Source organism: Callorhinchus milii, unplaced genomic scaffold, assembly GCF_018977255.1.
Source record: "Callorhinchus milii isolate IMCB2004 unplaced genomic scaffold, IMCB_Cmil_1.0 Scaffold3, whole genome shotgun sequence".
NCBI classification, from domain to species: domain Eukaryota; kingdom Metazoa; phylum Chordata; class Chondrichthyes; order Chimaeriformes; family Callorhinchidae; genus Callorhinchus; species Callorhinchus milii.
In genome coordinates, this window is record NW_024704744.1 from 54,551,035 (window position 1) to 54,572,673 (window position 21,639).

At 41.2% G+C, this 21,639-nt stretch overlaps 2 protein-coding genes across 5 annotated transcripts in view; one reads left to right on the plus strand and one right to left on the minus strand.

Moving 5' to 3' along the window:
• Positions 1–11,780, plus strand: part of LOC103178934 (zinc finger CCCH domain-containing protein 6) — a 29,993-nt gene extending 18,213 nt beyond the window's left edge. For all 3 annotated transcript variants that reach the window (XM_007893929.2, XM_007893926.2, XM_007893927.2), the window contains 5 exons: positions 760–869; positions 1,755–2,059; positions 4,424–4,965; positions 7,072–7,317; positions 9,232–11,780. In XM_007893929.2, the coding sequence (XP_007892120.2) occupies positions 760–869; positions 1,755–2,059; positions 4,424–4,965; positions 7,072–7,317; positions 9,232–10,742 (2,714 nt within the window). In that variant the 3' untranslated portion in view covers positions 10,743–11,780. The remainder of the gene's footprint in view (positions 1–759; positions 870–1,754; positions 2,060–4,423; positions 4,966–7,071; positions 7,318–9,231) is intronic.
• Positions 11,781–13,705: 1,925 nt separating this feature from the next.
• Positions 13,706–20,434, minus strand: LOC103178933. 2 transcript variants are annotated; one of them, XM_007893924.2, is made up of 4 exons: positions 20,319–20,434; positions 18,014–18,229; positions 17,003–17,186; positions 13,706–15,862 (listed from the first exon to the last, which is right to left on the minus strand). In XM_007893924.2, the coding sequence occupies exons 2-4, from the start codon at positions 18,217–18,219 to the stop codon at positions 14,156–14,158; spliced, it is 2,097 nt and encodes a 698-aa protein (XP_007892115.1). In that variant the 5' UTR covers positions 18,220–18,229; positions 20,319–20,434; the 3' UTR covers positions 13,706–14,155. The 2 variants fall into 2 exon arrangements, with proteins under 2 accessions (XP_007892115.1, XP_007892116.1); XM_007893925.2 differs by lacking the exon at positions 20,319–20,434 and adding an exon at positions 19,549–19,643.
• Between the last annotated feature and the right edge of the window lie 1,205 nt (positions 20,435–21,639).

A 21,639-nucleotide genomic window follows, 5' to 3' on the forward strand; every position in this document is an offset into this window, starting at 1 on the left:
GATTATTATTATTATTTTTACTGGCTGGTGAGTCATTGACTAGAAGGCACAATTTAAATTCATTATTGAGCAAAAGAGGGGAGATTGGAAGCACTTATGTTTATGGAGTTAGGATGTGGAATGCATTGCTGGTTGGGTTAGAATAATAATAATAATCCTTGCATTTGAAATAGCGCTTTTCACATCGGGAGGACGTCCCAATGGAATCCATTGTTGGCCTTCAATTGGTTGGGAACTCAATACACATTTAAAAAAGAGTAATTTTCGGTTGCATGGGAAAATCAGATAAATAGGGCTGAATGAATTGCTCTTTCAAAGCATGGACAAAATGGGCCAAGTGACTCTTCTCACCGTATACGTCTATCATCCCAAGGATGCAAGGATTATTATTATCCACTTTTTTCTTTTCCAGATCAAGGCTACAAATCCTGTAGGTTGAGATATTTTATTTCAATAAAATTATACTAACCCTCAGTAACAAATCCAATGATTGTCTGACTGACTTTTTTGTTAGGGTTAGCTTGTGAATATACAATAAGACCTGCGTGTGCAGAAATGTTAAATGGGTATTGCCTAGCAACTTTTTGTATGGCTGCCTCATCTATTTTTTTCTTAACATTTATGTGTTTTATTGTTGAAAATTTATCTTGGATGTGGGTGAATTGTTCCTGGAAAAGCTCCAAAATTCTTAACTGATTTCTATTCTTTATTTTGTGTATGTATTTTAAGAAAACACTTTTTTCCTTAATGTAATTTTACGTGAATATCCATGTAAGTTCTACCATACAGGAGCAAAATGCTACCAAGGAGATTCCTGCAAATTTTCTCATGCTCCACTTACTGAAGAAACCAGGGAACTGTTAGAGAAGGTCAGTCAATACATGTGGCGATAAACCTTCACATGAGAGAGGAAAAGAAGGGTGGGGGGGAATAATAAATGGGTGGAAACTCATGTGAAGTGTATAAGGCACGAGGACGGACTGTTTTTTGGCTGAGTGGCTTATTTCTGTACTGTATGTTCTTTGTAAAGTACAAACTATTTAATTAGTAACTGCCGATGAATACATTAATGCACAATTTGAGCTACATGTACCAAAAAATCCCCAGGTTCAATCCCTAGTTTGTGCTGAGTTTACTGACTTTAAGTAGGGTGTTGGACGGGTTCACAACATCCTTACATTCGACACTTTGCTGAAAATGTATGGTTGAGTATACCCATGACTCCAACTAACCAAATTTGTACATGAAGAATGGCAATTTGGACCAATCACTTGAGAATTGCAGCCATGTGTGGTATAGCTGAGCATAAGTGAGGGAAAATTGGAGAACAACAAAAACGATTGGCTAAGTGAACTAGATACAGCGTTTAGCATTCGTTTTACATCCTGTTGTATTTTAATTCCACTAATTGTTTATCTTAAAGAAAGCATTGTCGTAGAACATTCTCAGATCAAAATCTTTTGAAGGATTTCATGATAATTCCTTTTATCGGCATATGTGGTCACCATTTTAGTTACGTTGAAAGCTGAAGCTATATAACTTTGTTTCTCGTTTGGTCATCTCAATCTTTTCTGATGATGGGTATTAGGTCCTCATCCATGGTAGAATAGAATTGAAAATGTTCTTTTATTCAGTCTTAGCTAGGTTAAACCCATTGTTAAACTTTACATTTATAAATCTAGAAAAAAGGTTTTGCTTTAATTAAAGCTGTGCTCCTTACTACTTTACCAAAATTAATGTTTGCTTTTTGTCAGGTGTTAACCAGTGAAACTGAAGCAATGTTTAAGTCATCCTTTCCTGTTGATGATTATACATATGAATATAATGAAGAAGACGATAGACAAGAACTGGAAGAACTTGAGAGACAAGGCATAACTCCTCTTTCTAAACCACCATCAGGGATTGGATTATTGCCAACTCCTCCACAGGGCTTTCCTGGTCTAGAGTCCCTAGGTCCTCAACCACCCACTTCGCCTGGTGGATCAGATAGGAAGATTCCCTCCTTGTTTGATATTGTTGTACAGCCAACTGGTGGATTTGTGCACAAGATGGGAATGAGGTAAGTTAAGTTATATGAAAGTTAAAAGTAATCCTATAATATAGTGCATTTTTCCTTCAGTGATTTCAATGTGTTCTGTGTTACCAGTCATTAGCAATCTTTTTGTCATCAATCTTATGATGACAAAAAGATTGCTAATGACTGGTTACACAGAACACATTGAAATCACTGAAGGAAAAATGCACTATGGTTGCATCCACTATTGAAAATTTGCAATCAGTATTTCTGCTTTAAAAACTCAGTTGGAGGGATATAAAACCAGAGTTACAAGTATGTGTAGCATACATGTTGTTAGCTACATATTCTAAACTATGTTGCTGCTTTAATTTGTTAAGACACTCTGATTTTATTTAAAAAAACACACAAAATACTGCAGATGCTGGAAATCTGAAAACAAAACCAGAAGTCGCTGGGAACACTCAGCAAGTCAGGCAGCACCTATGGAGAAAGGAAAGTGAGTCAATGTTTCAGCCAAAACATTGACTCACTTTCCTTTCTCCATTGATGCTGCCTGACCTGCTGAGTGTTCCCAGTGACTTCTGGTTTTGTACTCTGATTTAATTGTTCATCTGTCTCCTTTGGTTGAAGGCAGTAACTGAAAAGGTGGTCGTAAATATTTTCATGAGTGTAAAGTTTAATTTTTAAATTTATATCAAAGTCAGTGTTATAAATGAAATTACTGTACTGAAATGTTCGTGATAGCTTGTTTTTTCACTTTTTTATAAAAAAGCCTAAATTCTAATCTATTCTAGAAGGCTACGTTTTAATTGGTTACATCTGGTATATCTTAAATTTAAAATTATATATTTTGGTTCAAACTGTTCAGCACCTTGGGATGTCCTCCGACGTGAAAAGCGCTATAAATATATTTTTGTTGTTGTGTATTAGTTTCTATCATTATCGTACTTACATTATTTCTGGTTTTACCACAAATTTTTAAATGCAGTACAAGCCCTATTGAATGTGCTTTATTACAGCGCTGGTTTGTTTATAATGCGAATTGCCAGTGGACATGGACTTAAGACCATTTTAGCATCGGAGACTGCCTGATGCCTACATGTGCAGTAAAACCGGTTATCTCAACCTAGTTATAAACTGGATTGGGATTTTATGGACTCCCAACTCTTGCCTAAAATGAGACTTCACTGTAGTGCTGTAAGCACAAGAAAGGCAAAATACTTTTGAGATTATAGAATTGTACATGTTGGATTTTTCCCACAAATGATGGAACCTTTTGTTCTACTTCAAAACTGGTGCTTTCAATAGATATTGGAGATGACATTTTTAAAAACCAATATTGTGCAACTGGCACAATATTGTGTGTTGAGCCGAATCAACTGTTTCTATTGCCGTAATGTGTTGTGCAAAAGTCATCTGCCAGAGTTTTTCCCCCAAAAAATCTGGTATCTTATCAATGGATTTAAACTTTAGAAACTATTTTAAAAACCCTGGAAACTTAAATATCTGTCTCATCTTTTGTTACAAATGAAGTACCACATTGAAGTGTCTGTATTGACTGAATTGTTGTGCACACAACATGAATTCCTGCTAGTGAATGAGCTTGGGAGAGGAGGTACTTGGGTATATGGAAATCTAAGAAGGTTTTCTGTGGTGTTTTATAATTGATGAGAATACAGCAGTTATTTCCAATATAATAATAAACCTTGCATTTAATATAACGCCTTATCACGTCTTCGAGACATCTCAAAGCGCTTTACAGAATATACTGTAAAGTGAATTCACTGTATATTTTGTGGGAGAAATATCCAGCATACTAACATGAAGTTACTATTACTATTATGGCAGTATAGATTTTCATTCATGGATTTTATTCCTAGTAATTGTGACATATCGTCCATTTCTAATCTCTTTAGAGTCGCTGAAAAGCCAGGCTCTTTTCAGAGCCCAGTAAAGTTGAAAAATTGCAGCCCAGCAAACTTGGGTTTAAACAGCAACTATAATAATAACCCTTGCATTTGGTTAAGCGCCTTATCACGTCTTTGAGATGTCTCAAAGCACTTCATAGAATATACTGTAAAGTGAATTGACTATATTTTGTGGGGGTTAACACATAGATACAAAACACTAGTAGAGCACAAACATACAGGCCTTCTACCTGCCCTGAGTTAGAATACCACAAGAAAACAAACTTGTACAAAACAGAATTAATGCATCATACAACTGTTTTTGATGCATCTGGGTGGGAAATCATTTTATAACTACAGTAAAGTAAAACTGGCTGTGTGAGCATTTTGGTTTTTTAAATGGAAGTTTGTACGATACTTGCTTTTCTGTTTGGTTCCAGGAAGTGGTTTGTTTTTCCGCCTTTAATATAAATTGTGAACTTTCTTGCCTGATTTTTAGGCCGCAATTTTATAACAGCACATCACCTGAGCATCCATTTCAAGGAAACAACCAACCTCCACCTCCTCAGATGTTTGGAACTGGTCCGATTCCAATGCCTGGCCCAAATATGGGTCCTCCAGGATCTAATGAACTTTCAGAGGCTCCGGGTACTTTTGGTCCTCCCTGTCCACATGATCTGCCACCACCACCACCAGGCATGCCGCCAATGCTACCAGGACCACCTGGAGCACCAATGCCTCCCTGTCACCCTGATTTCCCTATGCCGCCAGGATTTCCTGGGCCACCAATAAATTCAGGACCAAATGGAGCTCCAGGTCCGATGGGATTTCAGGGACCTATGATGAACATGCCCATGGAGCACCATCAGTTTCCACCACAGTCATCACCAAATCAAATGCATCCACAGTTTCCTATGGATGCACCACCACAAATGCAGCAAGATGGTATGTTCCAGCAAATGCAAAATCCAATGGCTTTTTATAGCTCTTATTATTCACAACAAGCAGTGCACAGTTTGGAGCAAGAAAACCATATGGGAGGTAAGTCTTATCCATGAATTTCATCAAATTAATTTTCATAGAATCATATAAATTTACAGTGCAGGTGGAGTCTATTTGACCCAGCAAGTCTGTACAATCTCTCAGAGCAAACTGTTCATTCAATCCCACTGCCCAATCTTATCCACAATGCCTCTGCTTTGTTTCAAAAAATAGTACTTAAAACATACAATAAAACTTTAAAACATTCATTCAACATCAAAATATACCTACATGGAGTCCTGTAGCTCAGTGGTTAGAGCACTCGCTTTGCAAGCGAGAGACCTGGGTTTGATTCCCGGCAGGGTGAAACTTTGAGCAAGGGGACAGTGGCATTTTGGATTAAGAACTGGCTGAGTGACAGAAAGCAGAGGTTAGTGGTTAATGGGTGTTTCTCGAAATGGAAGGAGGTGTGCAGCGGTGTCCCCCAGGGATCGGTATTGGGACCACTGCTCTTTCTAATATATCTTAATGATCTGGACTTGGGCATAGAGAGCACTATTTCCAAGTTTGCAGATAATACAAAGTTAGGTAGGGTAGTAAATAGTGAAGAGGACTGTAACCAACTGCAAGCAGACATACACAGAACGTGGAATGGGCTGACATGTGGCAGATGGATTTCAATGTGGATAAGTGTGAGGTGATACACTTAAGTAGGAAAAATGATAGGAGGCAAAATAGACTTGGTACCTCAATCTTAAGGGGGGTGAACGTACAGAGAGATCTGGGTGTTCAAGTAAGCAAATCATTAAAGGTAGCGGGGCAGGTAGATAAGGCAGTAAAAAAGGCATTTGGTATACTGAGCTTTATTAGTAGGGGCATAGAGTATAAGCTTAGGGAGGTTATGGTATCTGGGGACGACGGGTTTGCAGGGTTGTGGGGAGAAAGCTGGTGATTGGGGTTAGTGAAAGTGACTGCTCTGTCAAAGAGCCGGCACAGACTCGATGGGCCGAATGGCCTCCTTCTGTGCCGTAACATTCTATGAATCTATGAATCTAAGTTTCCTTACTCCACATGCCTGATAATAATCCCTCAAAAAAACAATAATAAATTGGTCATTTCAATCCACGACTGTTTGTGCTATGCGCAATTGGCTGCCGCATTTCGCCCACAAATATAGTCAATTCACTTTACAGTCTGTTATGTGAAGCGCTTTGAGATGTCTAGAAGACGTGAAAAGTGCTATATCCAATGCAAGGATTATTATTATTATTATTACTTGGCAATGGCTCCTGTTTAGAAACTGGATTTTAAACATCTTAGGCCATCTTTTCATGCATTTGGTACTTTGTGTTTCAGAATTTAATTTTGATGGCTTCTGGTGAAACATTAGACATTTTGATGATTTAGTAATATTCAAGCATTATTTGAACCTATATGTAGTAGTTCCTTTAAGATTTGAAATTAATTTGTTCCATTTGCTTGTCTATTTTATCCTTTGGAAGAAATGTAACTGCGCTGATGTATTGCACCTCAGAGTGGTAAAAATGCAATTCTTTGGGAACTATAGCCAACAAACTTCTTGCATTTGGATTTAGAAACTTCTGAAAGTGATTCACACAATAACAATCACCTTGCATTTGATATACTGGCTTATCATGTCATTTTGAGAAGTCTCAAAGCACTTCACAGGATATATTGTAGAGCGGTATATTGTGGGTGAAAGTGGCAGCCAATTTGATCGCAGCGATATCTCACAAACAGCCATGGAGTGAGTGAGCAATTTTATTTTGAGAGATGTTTGGTCAGCACACCTGGAGAAACTCCCTTCTCCTTGGGATCTTTAACCTCGACTTGAACAGGCAGACAGAATGAGATTAATTAAAACCTTTTACAAATATTATGAGGACCAAAAGTTTCAGAATCTGCAAAAGTGAGGTTTATTTTGAGAGAGAAAGCAAGCAAGCCATTTCATCAAAACAAATCTTATGCACTTCCTGACTACTAGTTCTAGACCATCAAGTCTGGAAGTAATAGCACATGTCTACATTTTCAGTTAGTGTAAGTTTGCTAAGGCAGTGAAAGTATAGGGGACAAATATAATGCTCCTGGAGTGTCTGGCTTACATACTATATGACAACTTGATTTATTCTTCTTTCAAATATATAGATGGAGCATCAAGTTCTACAACAGAGATGAGAGATTATCAGTCTCATTTAGGCACCGATGATTCTAGAGAGAGTGACAGTGAATCAGATGCCAGTAGCTCAACGGGTCGTAAGACAGCTGTTAGTGTTCCAGACTTTCTCCCAGCTAAACAAAAAGCCTTGTTCCTGAGAATTAAGCAGAAGCAGCAAGAAGAGGGACAACAAGATAATTGTGGACAATCTCAGCGGTTGCAGAGCAAAGATGAAGGTCAGTCAACAACAATTTCCTTGATTGGAAAATTGTTACCTATGTTAGTAAATATTAGTTCATTTATTCAAAATCTCAGGTTGGCTTGGCTCAGTTCAAGGGAAGTTAAAGATCTCATGACAGTATTTGAAGAAGGAGCTTTTTTTCAGTGTCCTGGCCATTCTGTCAAAATGTTTAATCACCCCATGTCTCTGGATCTTGCTGCAGCCTTTGCCTAAAAGGCACTACACTTGATGGTGTTTACCTCCTTTGAGAGGTTGTTATGATATGTTGGGTCAATAGAAAAGTGAGTCCGCAATTTTTCCACGGAATCTGCTACAAATACCCTCTCCGCAACAAACGTGTACAAACACAGTGAGCTCGGGGCCCTAGGCCTTTGCGCACTGCTGCCGGATATTTACTCAATGCTGCTACCGTGGGAGGAGAGACTCAGGAAGCGCATTCGCTATGCGGCACAAGCGGGAAATGGGCTTCACTCACCCGAGGCTCCGCTGTTGAAATTGTCTGTGTGTCTCTATCTCCCGTATGACTGTGTCTCTCCTCACTCCCCTCTGTTTGTCTGTCTGTCTGGGAGTGTCCATCCTTACTTCCAACTTAATTTCTAACATGTCCCATGTCCCCCCACCCATCCCACTCTTCTGAAAAAAACCTGCAATACACTCAAAACATCCTCAGCTTTTCCTTGATATTTAATTGTATTTTGGGGAATTGACGGTTTGTAGTTTTTTGTGAATGGCCAAGGTTTGTTTGAATTTAGACTTTGGACAACACTAACCCGCCATTATGGTTTGTGTCTATTGCACCTACTAACTGGTTCAACCATGATCTTTTATTTGGTTTGTTGCCAGCAGCTAATTTTAAATTAGCCACAAGGCTATCTCTGTTTGAGGTGCCTTACATTGCCCCATAGTTTCTTCATGTGTTCAGTCTGTTCCAGAAAAAAAGTTCATGGCTATCTTTTAGAGAGTTTCTCTGAAGAACATTTGCAACTATTTTTGGTACTCCAGGCTGATCTGAAGTTATAGATCTTCCAGAATTTGACCACCACTTATCTATACCACTTTAAGAACATTATGGGCAAGGCCACTAGATAATAATAAAATAATAATCCTTGCATTTGATATAGCGCCTTATCATGTCTTCAAGACGTCTCTAAGCACATCACAGAATATACTGTAAAGTGAATTGACTGTATATTTTGTGGGCGAAACCATCCTATTCCTTATAAATGATTGAATTCTTGCCATCTAGCTGGTATTTTGCTCAATCGGTTCTCCAGAAATAGACTCTTTGTGAGGGGAGAGCAATGCTTGACTTACTTCCTTACTTCCGATTTAATTTTTAACATGTCCCTGGATACTTGTTCAATTTGCATGTATCGTTTTTGAAATAGGGCCCATGCTGTCTGCGCTTCTGTTTATAGTCCACATGAATCTGCAACACTTCTACTCTCCTCACCTATACTACACTATTCCCTTCTCCCTCTGGAAGAATCAAGTATTCTCTTCAATACGTTGATGGTATTTGCTTCAACCACAGTTTTGAATATTGAGTTGCACATTCTCATCACCCTCACTGGACAAAACTGTCAGTAATATTTTTGGATAATACTTCTAATTGTGTGCAGGAGAATATTATGTTGCCTCCATTCCCTGTTCTTTTAAAGGATTTGAACCGCCACACAAGTTTTCTCTCTTTCTACCTGTCCCACATTTCTCTTTTTGACCTACCATGATTTGGAGCTTACTGCTGATTTTAGTATGATTTAATGTATTGGCAGAAGTATTGAGGTAGTCTGACAGAATGTATTGCACATTTGATCAAGAATAAATTTATTAATTCTTGAGCATAGTATGATTTTATTATGGCTGATCACTCAAAACCTGGAATAAAATAGTTTTCTAATTTCTGCAGATGAGGCTGTAAACTGGTATTCCAGTGATGAAGAGGAAGATGGTATCAGTGTAAAATCAATACTGAAGACCCTTAAGAAACAGAGTGAGAGCATAAAGAGCCAACAGTCTCGTACAATGGAACAGACATCTTACACATCTATGGACCCTAGACTTGTGAAGGAAAAAATGTCTGAAAATAAACTTTCAGATCTTCGGTTACGAGCTGACCCACGCCAGGGAGAGATGAAAAAACCTTTAGAGTTGGTCACTGCTGATCCCAGGCTATTAAGGGATCCCAGAAAGATGAAGGGTCAGGAGCATGCTAGTATAGGGCTTTCAGTTGGTGAAAGCCCCAAGCAAGACTTTCATTATGTACAAACATCAAACAATAAGCAGCAAGCTATGGATGATGATGAAGATGGAGAACGAGAGCTGAGAGAGAAGCCTGCCATAATACCTTTGGAGATGATGGCTAGTGTGACTTTAAAGGATCCACGATGTCAATTAAAACAGTTCAGTCACATAAAAATGGACATTACCCTCTCCAAGCCACACTTTGCAAAACTTGTTGTTTGGACTCCTGAAGATCTACTGCCATTGCCACTGCCAAAGCCAGACCCTGTATCTTCAATAAATTTGCCTCTCCCTCCTTTAATAGCTAATCAACGGTTGAATAGAGCTCTGAATATTGCAATTGAACCTCGTCCGGTTGCTGATCCACGCTTGTCTTTGAGACCTAAAGAGAGTACCACAATAAAAAGCACTGAAAAAATTGCAGAGCCCAGGGCTGACAGACCTTTAGATCCACGATTGCAAAAGTCATCTGATCCCCGACTGCTAAAACCCAGCAGCACAGATACTACTGCAAAAGAGTCCCACCCTGTACGAGTAGATCCTCGCTTGTCAAAAATAAGTGGTGGCTCTACACAAGTATCGGGAGTGAGTGCAAAAACAGATCAGTCCCCACTTCCCCCTTATGCTCCCAAATTGTCTGTAGGTGGAGCAGGAGTTGGAGCTCCCAGCACTTTGCTCAGTGGCATCAGTCTCTATGACCCACGGACACAGACTTCTCAAAGCTTAGTAACTTCTGTGTCAACCACACAGGCCGATTCCAATAACGAAGGAGAGCAGCAAAAGAAACCTATACCAAAACCTGCCATCAAACTTGAAAATGTGCAGAGTGATTCCTCACTCATTTATAAATCTACATCAGTGCAGGAGAGTAGGAACACAGACAATACAACAGATGTTATCACAGAGAAATCTAATAACTGCAGGTCTCAATTAAAGCCTGGAGCACTGCAGACAACTGCTGCTCCTGCAGTTCTCAGTGCTGTTCCTGCAGTTCATAACCTACCCATTCAGGCTTTAGCTGGCCTCATCAGACCACAGTACAATGATCCAAGGCAGACTAAACATTCTGGGCCAGCTGCTCAAGTGGAGGAAAGTGATTTAAATAGTAAGAAGGGTAAAAAACCACTGAAAGAAATGTTCAAGACTTTCGATCCAACTGCATCACCTTTCTGTTAGTTTCTACTCCTTGAAAACCTGATGTTCACCATGTATATTGTTTGTCAAAATTCTTTAACTTATTTGGCTTGTTTTATTTATTTATTTTTTTACTATGTACAGTCTCTAATTGTCCAGAGAAATGCATGCAGTGGCATATGTCAGACTGTGTGACTAATTTTTTTTGGGTCAGTGTATGTAAGAGCTACATTTTGAATTAATTTTTTATGGTAATAGACATATGTATTATAGAGAGTATAACTGTGACCATATTGCAAACTTCTTCCCGGTGAAGTAAATCTCGTATGTGTACCGAAATGTGGAATTGGTTCAAACTTATTGTACGGTTCTCACATTCTAAAGTTATTTCTTGCTTGGGTATTAAGTGTGATTATGTATTATTGAAGTAGTACACTGAAGAACTATAAACTGTTTTTAGTATTTTTGTTGGAAATACAGCTAATCTTAAATTACTGCCTCTTTTTTATTGTACAGTTTGAGTAGTACCACTCTAAAGATGGTATATTGTATAAAGTACAAGGTCCTAACAGGTTTTGTCAGTTAACTTTGAAATGGATGCTGATTTGTGCACTGCAATTTTTTTTAAACTTAGTTGCTTTAAGATTTTTGTCACAATCAAGTGTGTGGAACCATTTGCATTTAGACACTGCCCATTGATATGCACTGTACATCTCCAATTATGTGATTATTTATGAAAGTATTGACAGTAAACTGAATGGCAGGTAGTAATCATCTGTTTAATTTGCAAGTTACCTAGAACCATGACTTAATGAAAATTAATGTACACAATGTATCAAACATTTATTGTGAAGATAATCACATTTGTTCAGTTCGAGTAAGTCCTAAATTACTGAATATGTTATCCATTTAATACAGGGAACTATCAGTGGATTATTGTGCATTAATAAGTGTATGAGCTTGTTCTTTACGTATGACACCATATTTTCATATTAAGCTACTGATATTTAGTTAGCTTTATAGACACAAAGCCTACTGTAAAAGCTTTTTGTACAAATGTATTAAAATCTTTAAACTATATTTTATATGCATGTTGTAGTTTTTAGTTAATGTTTTATACAGTGCTTTGTGATACCTAAAGTTTGAAGACTGTTGCCAAAAATATATGAATACAAACTAGTTTTAAAAGGTAGTTGAAAATATGATCTGCAAACGTTAAAATATTGAATTGAGCAGCAGATTTAAAGAGATTTCATTTTTTGAACAGCTGTGCAAAAAATAGATCTGTGGCCAAAAGAACTGCTTAGATCCATACTGCATAACTATAGCTTTAAGAAAACTGACAGGTCAGTGACGTAAATAAGTTGACATAACATTATACAGGTTGAGATGAAAGGTTAATTTTCTTCACGAATATCTGTGCACAGATCTGTGCACTTGATGATCCAATTGGCCTCATGTTATGCAGATTAATATCTACTCAGTTTTGGGGCTGGATTAAAGCTATGACTATTTGTACTCCAACTTAACCAGCTGAATAACAAAAGAAAACTCAAATCTGGGCTTGTTTTGAGGGTATTCAAATTTCTGAAATATTCAGTTTGGTTAAATTAACTAATTTAATTACAAATTTACACATATACAGTGTTTTCATGTCTTATATGCAAAATATCATCACCATGTTTAAAGAGTATCCAAAACTAACTGAGTTGCACAACTATATACCATCTACACATGGAAATTTCTTTCTGTCTGGAATAGTAAGAGCACTCTCACCCTGAAGAGAGTATTAAGGAATACTCTTTAATACTCTGCTTACCCAATTCTAGAGAGTATTAAGGAAAAGGGAATCCTAGAGAGTGCATTAGGGTACTGCTTTGAGTTTAACCAGAAGCAACACATAGATTGCCATTGAAAGCACCGTCTGCCAAGCTTTCTACTGTTTGTCCAGCTGGGACCACCCTACCCATTGGGGTTTGGGAACCCACCCGAGGGACAAGCCAGTATTGTTAATTGCCTTGGGATGTCCTCCTGACATTCAACCCAGCTAACCAAATAAAGTTATACAGTATAGACACACATCTTTTGATAAACCTATGAATTATTTGTTCATTTCACTCGATCAACTATTGGTAAATTCCTTTAAGATGTTATGTAATTTAAAGTTTACATTTCACTTTATAGCAACATACTAAGATTGTTAACAGCATGCTGCTTCTGGGGTCTTTTGCTCTTAATCACGATCTCGTCTCCTATTTCCAAATGAGGCTTTTGATAATTCAGACAAAGCAGGCTATTTCACCATGAGAGGTATTAAGTTGAATATAGTAGTGGCCCAAGACTTCCAATAGCTTCCATCAAAGCTTTTGTCTCACAGCCATCGACTGCATTGTTTGTGGGACACTGCTGTGCGCAATTGGCTGCCACGTTTTGCCCACAAAATATAGTCAATTCACTTTACAGTATATTCTGTGAAGCGCTTTGAGACATCTAGAAAGCGTGATAAGGTGCTATATCAAATGCACGGGTTATTATGTTAAAAACAGACGTAAAATTAGAATATTCATGTTCTTAAAAATTCTTAATAATACTTTCATTTGATATAGTGCCTTATCACGTCTTCCAGACGTCTCAAAGCGCTTGACAGAATATACTGTAAAGTGAATTGACTATTTATGGGCGAAACGTGTCCCACAAACAGTTGTGGATTGAGTGACCAAATTATTATTGTATTTTTTGAGGGATTATTATCCCGGAAAAACGATACGCTAATCGACTAACAAACCGTGTTCCTACATCCTGCTAGATAAACAGGCGTGTGGAGTGAGGAAACTTGCCCAACATTTTGCCTTGTCAGAAATTGAACCCAGGTCTCACTTGCTAGCCAAGTGATCTAACCAGTGAGCTACAGTACTTGACGATATTTGGATAAAACAATACGTTAATGCATAAATGACAGCAATAAGAACTAGAAGCACTGAGTTTGTGTTAAATACAGTTTATTGTTGAATTACAATTTATCTTTTGAGGATTTTCCACCGGAAACATTGTAAGGTGGTCGTGAATCGCTGTTAAGGTATTTGGTTTTAATAGAAAATTCTGTTGAACTCTTATTTATTCGATTGTAGCTAATATTCATTGGATAGTCATGAAATTACATATATTGCTACAGCACTGGAAACAGGCCATTCATTCAGCTCAACTAATCAGTACTGATGTTTATACTCCACATGAGTCCATACCTGTGTGGATATAAAATAATCACTTATTTTGTAACCCGACAAGAAAAAAAATTAGACTATGGCTGTCTTTTCTAAGCCTCTCTAATAGCATCAGTATAGCAACAGTTCAAGAATGTATGCAATCGCTAAAGGTATATTTACTCTATGCAGTAGAAATAAAATCATTCAAAACAGATAATACATTATTGGGCAGAAAGGCCATCCCTTATAGGCTTAAAGTGTCCATTTTTGCAAATCACTATCAAGCAGATTTTGTGAAGTGAGAGGTCTGCTTAAATACGTTGCCTGTGATTCAAAGCTACTTGTTTTTGGGTTGGTGGGATTTTTGGTATCTATCAATGAAAAATCCAAATGATTTAGGTAGTTTATCTCTTTAAGACCTTCATGTTTCCGGGCCTGGGCACGTAGGGGGTGAAGAAGTTTGTGGTGGTTAATGCCATCAATGCCATCACGCACTGTGTAGATTAAGTCAATCAATTGTTGTATCTTTTTTAAGAGGTTGGCTCTCATGGATATATCCGCAAGGTCTCCTAGACATAGATTTGTAGCTAAGCGAATTGGTGGGATGGCACTTTCCAACTGATTTATTAACACCAATAGTGCATTTCTGAAGATAGGATCATCGCTTTTATCCAGGTATCGTTTAGCAATTTGTGCCACACGCTTTGCCCGTCCAGACAGGTTGACAGCATTCTGTGTGAACTGACTAAAATTCTGATCACAAATATGTTTTTCACATTCCTCCATGTCATCCAGAATCTTTTGTACAGACAGTTCAATAAACTCGTGAACGTTGATAACAGCATCAAGAGATGCCAACAAATCTTCGGTTTCGTGTGCCCAGTGTTTGTTAAGCAGATGCAGTCTTTCCAGTAGCTCTGGATTTTGAGGACCCCTGCTCAACTTTGTTAACACAGCCATTGTGTCTTCTCTCAGATGCTTCAAACACCTGATAGAAGCCTGAATTGATTTAAAATTGTGTAACTGGGTGCAACATGCAGAGGTGAAATCTCCCACCTTTATCATGTTGTCAGTGTGTGTAAGGAAAGATGTGACAAATGGTTGCAAACTCAAGACATGGACATTGGCTGGAAGGTGAGAAGTTGGTGTTGGAGATCCAGACACAACTTTTGTTAAGCGTTCAAGAGGCTCTTTTGTTTCAGTAAAGATGTCCACAATTTGATAGAGAATTGTGGTGTCCATGCACTGATCTAATCTCTCCAATTCTTTTGTCATAGCATCGCATTCAGTGTCAAAGTCCATTTGTAACTGTCGGAGACTTCCCAGGCTTACTAGGAGCTTGCAGTGGTCGGAGATTTGAGTTCTGAGCTGCAGAAGACGCTGACACTGTGTCACTAGTTTGTGCTGAACTGTCTCCCTAGATGCATTAGCCACAATCATGCAGTGAAAAACCACCCCCTCAACAAGGCTGTCAAAGTTGCTGTCTGCAATGAGAGATCGTTTTGACTTGGATAATATGTTTAAAAGCTGGTGTAATCGGTGAGCAAACAGACCACCTTTGTTATGAGCTTCATCACCTGATGAACTACTCTTCAATAGTGCAATGATATCTGAGACTGTGACATCAATCTGACGAGTAGCATATGCTTTCGCAGCCTGGGCCTGGTCGCTCTTTGGGTACTTTACGAAGGTGTACGTGGCTGTGTGCAAAATGGGGACACATTTTTTAAGGATCTCCAAAGCTTGGTTCAAATGCTGCTGCTGCACCGTGTCATTCAGTTCCTGAAGGCGTCCTTCCATCAGGTTGTTGAGCAAAAGCAATGCCTCTGAAAACTCCCTGAAAGCAGCGAGCAATGCTGCCATGACCCTCGCAGATTCCACCAAGGTCAAGCAGTCCAGCAGCCAGTGGGCGGCCTGTACAATCCTACGCACCTCAACATCATCTGCTGTCAAGAGAATCTGACACAAAGGACATTGACTTTAGTGAGAAATTCAATGTGTACTGTATTCCCAATCTTAATTAAATTTCAGGTTACATAGGAATTTAGGGAAACAATCAGAAGTGCTCCAAAGCAACATTCCAGATGATAAGACAAAAGCAGCTTTGTTCTTTACAACAAAGGAACTGTCACCTAATCTTTCAATGGCTCTTTTAACTCTTTTAAATTGTTTATTTTTCATATACAGCCCAGCAACATCAAACTACCCGAAATGGGGGAGTGGGGAAAAGAGGGACTAACTTTTGTGTTTGGGATCTTGTGAAATCAGCAGTAGTTTTGTAATATGCAATTACTTTTACACTAACATACAAATAATAGTAGTATACCAATATAGTAAAACTAATGACATGCATATCTAGACGCTTAAATAAAAAGAGGGCTGTACATCATCAGCTTTGATCTAACATTTTCAAAAGATTGGATCTTTACTACCAAAGTGGTGCTATTGAAACCACCACCAAGTGGCTCAATAAACTGCTTTTTTAAACTCAATCGCTGAGTTGAGGTCACTCAAAGTCATAAGAAGCTGTACTGTAATACACGCTTCAAGCCTTGACTCTCTCCAACCTGCCCCTAACACTGTCTGGAATTAGGTAAGCAGGGGGCCTCCCTCCAGAGAGAGTGCATTCCGTTCTAATCACAGGGAAAACTCAATGTGCATTAGCACTTCATTTCAACAAACTGAAATAGCTCAGAGAAAATTGCTTTTTGTGACAATAAATAGGGCAAAGCAACACCTCCTATTACCAGAATAATAGCCTCAGGTACAACTGGTTCTTCTGAGATCTATAAATAAAAAAATCTTTGTTTTTGATATAGCTCCTTTCACATCGGGAGGATTTCTCAAAGTACTTCACAGGATGTACTATAAAGTGTAGTGACTGTGTATTTGCTAGGGCAATCCAGCAGCCAATTTCCACACAGCAATGTCCCACAGACAGCCTTGAAGTGAATAACTAATTTTATCTGCAGGATTGTTGGCCAAGACACAGGGAGAAACTCCCTTCTCTTTTTGAATAGTGCCATGGGATCTTTAATGTCCATTCGAACAATCAGACAGGACTTTGATTTAATGTCTTATCTGAAGGACGAAACCAACCTGCATAACTCCTTGTAGGATGTTCTGAGCAGAAGTGATTAGCTCATTCCTGTGTTCACTGAGTGCAGGCTGAAAGGCGAGTTTCTGGGCTGCCATCAGAATACCCTTTCCAGACATTGCAGCAAACTCTAAAGCTGGGCCCATTTCCTTTTTCAACAAATCATCAACGGAGTCCGTTACAAGGCTGAAGAAAGCAAACAAAGTTGTATCTATTATATCACCTTAGACCGACTCACACACATCATTGTGGAATGACAAAGGCAAGAGACGAAATCGCCTGCTGCTCTTTCAGCTGAGATACGGTATTTGGCATATAATGGGGTGAAGAAAAATATAAAGCTATATATCAAGAAGTGCAAAATCAGTTACATGGTCATGTACAGCTATAGTTTGTTCTACAATAGTGTGTCCCCAAATAGGACAAAATCCATTATTAATTTAAATATATATATTGTTTTAATAATACAGAATAAGTGTAAAATAATAAGCAGATAGTTCAGAACTGCTGCTCTTTTTTTCCTGTTGCTGCAAAATCAATATAACAGCAGAGGTCCATAATCCTGAAGGAAATCGATGGACAATAAATTGGATGAATAAGTGGCTTGAGAGTCAAAAATATTAAAGAGCAAGCCACAAAGTACTGTTGTTTCTTGTGAAATCATCTATATTTTTTACCTTCTGTCTACCTTTCTTAATTCTATTGAAGTTAAAGTGCTTTCTGTGACATCAAACAGCGGCCTTCTCTGCATATACATTTTTACCAAAGAAAAAACAGATTTATAATTGCAAACTCAATCCTGAGGTTATTGTGCCACACTGATATAAACTGAGCGATCAGTGTAACCAGAGCCTAGAATTTGAGAGCAGAAGATTAAAATAAACAGTTGTCCAATCAGGGGACTGAATGGAAATAGGAATGATATTGTATTTATTCCAGATTATGTTGAATAGTGAATGTGTCATTACACCATTCCCATCAATGCTCTCAACGCAGAGTAACCAAGATCTTACCGCTTTGCAGCAAAAACAAGTTCTTCGGTTGCTTTGGCCACTTCCTTAGCTGTTGGCTCCAGATCAGAGAAATTGTCATCACTTATGTCTTGCCATTGACTTAAGATAATCAAATGGGATATCTGAGCAGCAGTAGGAACGATGATTCTTTCAATATTCTTGGTCTTGACTGCAGAACCAATCCAATTCTGAGTAAGGGAAGCCATTTGTGAATGCCTAGAAGACAATAATCAGATTAAATCAATAACAATTTAGCCACTAATAGGATTAACATTTTATGCATGGGAAAATTAAAAATATTAGTTCCTCATTCTGACATCCATAGGGACATTTCAGATAGAAAGAATCACATTGCTGATTTCTGTTTTGATGTGTGTCAGGCACAGTATACATTTTCTCACACCTTATATAAGGAGAATTGAGAAAAGGGAAAGAATTTGGATGAGATTATTTACCATTCACTGAGCAGAGTGGCCTAGCCTTCATCAAAATATCCTAACCTCTAGCACTCACTCCCTCACTTTTCCCCTCCTCCCTGGCGAGGTGTGTACTCTGCCTTTGTGAGGCACTCGTAGACATTATCTTACATGAAGGTGCAATATACATGTATGCTCTTTGGAAAAAAATTATTCAGATGATACTGAGACTCAGTAATTAAGTTATGAAGAGAAACTGAAATAGCTGTACTTGCTTTCTTTCAATATAGTCCAGACTTGTAAGATGTTGAAGGAAAAGAATAATGAAGATATAAGAGATGATTCAATTCAAACCATGATGGCAAAACTGGAGGAAATGAGAAGGCAATTAAAATGTCTCTACACAGGATGCAATCACAAACTCTCCACAAAACAATTCATTCTGCTTTAATTCTTTTGAATAAAACCAAATGACTATCTGGTTAGGAACACGATTCAAACATAAAGGTAACTAGAGGGATGAGCAAATACTCACAAACACAATAGTTTCTGAGCTGGGACCAAAGAAATTTGATGCTTTAGAAACCATTGGTTAATAATGAATAATGTAAGGTGTTAATATCGGATATCTGAAGAGAAGCAAGGAAACAACTTACAGTATCTCCCTTTGGAGATCAGGAGGTATTACGCGGGGTGGGGGTGCAGCCTGGTGTCTGGCACATGCAGACACCCATCACCATACTTAGAGTATCCAAACCAAACTGAAAATGCCATGCCTCCCACCTACCACACGGCAATACCAGAGATATTTATTGGAATGGAATGGACCCTCTCTCTGGAGGGACGCATTCTGCTTACCCAATTCTGTAAAGTATTAGGCGCATGTTGGCAAAAGCCAAGGCTGGGGACCTTGATGTGTGCGTTTAGGGTACTGCTGGAGTCTGATTAGCTTAAACTGCATAGCTTGTCATTGACAGCATTGTCGGGCGAGCTTTCCCACTGCTTGTCCAGCGAGGACCGCCCCACCAATTAAAGCTTTGGTTTAAGAGTTGAATGGAAAGAATCCTTGCCCTCAGTGACTGGTCTGCCCCTCTAAGTCCTGCAGTGCCCCGGACCCACCTGGCTCAGGAGCAGGACTACCCAGACCACAGAAGGCTGGCTCGACTCCGACATTCGATTGCCAAACACGGCGTCAGTTCGGCTCCAAGAAGACTTTGGGGGGGGGGGGGGGGGTAGAGCTCCAGAAAATGTGCAACCGTCCACATCCGCGGATTATGGACAGTTTGTGTTGTAGACTGGGATCAGAACCCCTTGAAAGCCTGGATTTGAATGGAAGATCGCACTATAAAAGGTGAACCCACAATGTTACAGGTCTTGTGACACAATCCAGTCCCTGTGTGGGGAGGGGAGGGAGGGATGGGGGATGGGGAGGGGGCTGCAGCATATTGGAGCCCAGTGTTTCCAGCCTACAGCCCCTCAGCACCGTCCTTGCCCTCACATCCACTCCCAATGAGCAAAAGTGAACCTAATGCAGATTTACCTGCACAACACCGGGTTCTACATACACCAAAAACATCTCCGATCGACCACAGAAAAAAAACGCCCAAAAGTCCCCAAATGTCTTTGACACGACGTTGCCAACGTGTGTGAGCAGTGAGTGAGTCAGTGAGTGAGTGAGTGGGTCAGTGCCCGGGCGCTGCCCCGGGGCTGCGCTGAGAGTCTGACACCGCACAGTGCAGCGCAGAGCCGCGGAGCCGAGGGGAAGCCATGTCGGTGCTGACAGCGGGGCCGGCTCGTCTGGGTCTGTCTGTGGGGCTGTCTGTGGGTCTGTGTGTCTGTGGGACTGTCTGTGTGACTGTCTGCAAGGCCTGTGCTCCCCGAGCTCTTACCTTAATGTGTGCAGAGCGCTGTGACCGCGGACGGACAGAGAGACAGAGAGACAGACAGACAGGAGCTCTCAGTGAAGTGCACCGAGAAGACAGCAGCTCTCACACCCCACACACCCCACCAGCCCTCACACCAGCCCTCACACCCCACCAGCCCTCACACCCCACCAGCCCTCACACCCCCACCCCACCAGCCCTCACACCCCCACCCCATCCCACCCCCCCACCCCACCCACCCCCCCCACCCCATCCCACCCCCCACACACCATCCCACCCCCCACACCCCCACCCCATCCCACCCCCCACACCCCCCACCCCCCCACCCCCCCCCCCCCACCCCCCCCCCACCCCCCCCCCCCCACCCCCCCCCACCCCCCCCCCACCCCCCACCCCATCCCACCCCCCACACACCATCCCACCCCCCACACCCCCACCCCATCCCACCCCCCACACCCCCACCCATCCCACCCCCCACACCCCCACCCCATCCCACCCCCCACACCCCCCACCCCATCCCACCCCCCACACACCATCCCACCCCCACACCCCCACCCCATCCCACCCCCCACACCCCCACCCCATCCCACCCCCCACACCCCCCACCCCATCCCACCCCCCACACACCACCCCACCCCCCCACCCCCCCCACCCCCCCCCCCCCCCACCCCATCCCACCCCCCACACACCATCCCACCCCCCACACCCCCACCCCATCCCACCCCCCACACCCCCCACCCCATCCCACCCCCACACCCCACCAGCCCTCACACCCACACCCACCCCACCCCCTCACACCCACACCCACCCCAGCCACACCCACACCAGCCCTCACACCCACACTCCACCCCACCCACACCGCACCCGCCCTCACACCCACACCACACCCCACCAGCCCTCACACCCACACCCCACCCCACCAGCCCTCACACCCCACCCCCACCCACCAGCCCTCACACCAGCCCTCACACCACCCACACCCCACCAGCCCTCACACCCACACCCCACCAGCCCTCACACCAGCCCTCACACCCACACCCCACCAGCCCTCACACCAGCCCTCACACCAGCCCTCACACCCACACCCCACCCCACCAGCCCTCACACCCACACCCCACCCCACCAGCCCTCACACCAGCCCTCACACCCACACCCCACCAGCCCTCACACCAGCCCTCACACCCACACCCCACCAGCCCTCACACCCACACCCCACCCCACCAGCCCTCACACCCACACCCCACCCCACCAGCCCTCACACCCACCAGCCCTCACACCCACCAGCCCTCACACCCACACCCCACCAGCCCTCACACCCACACCACAC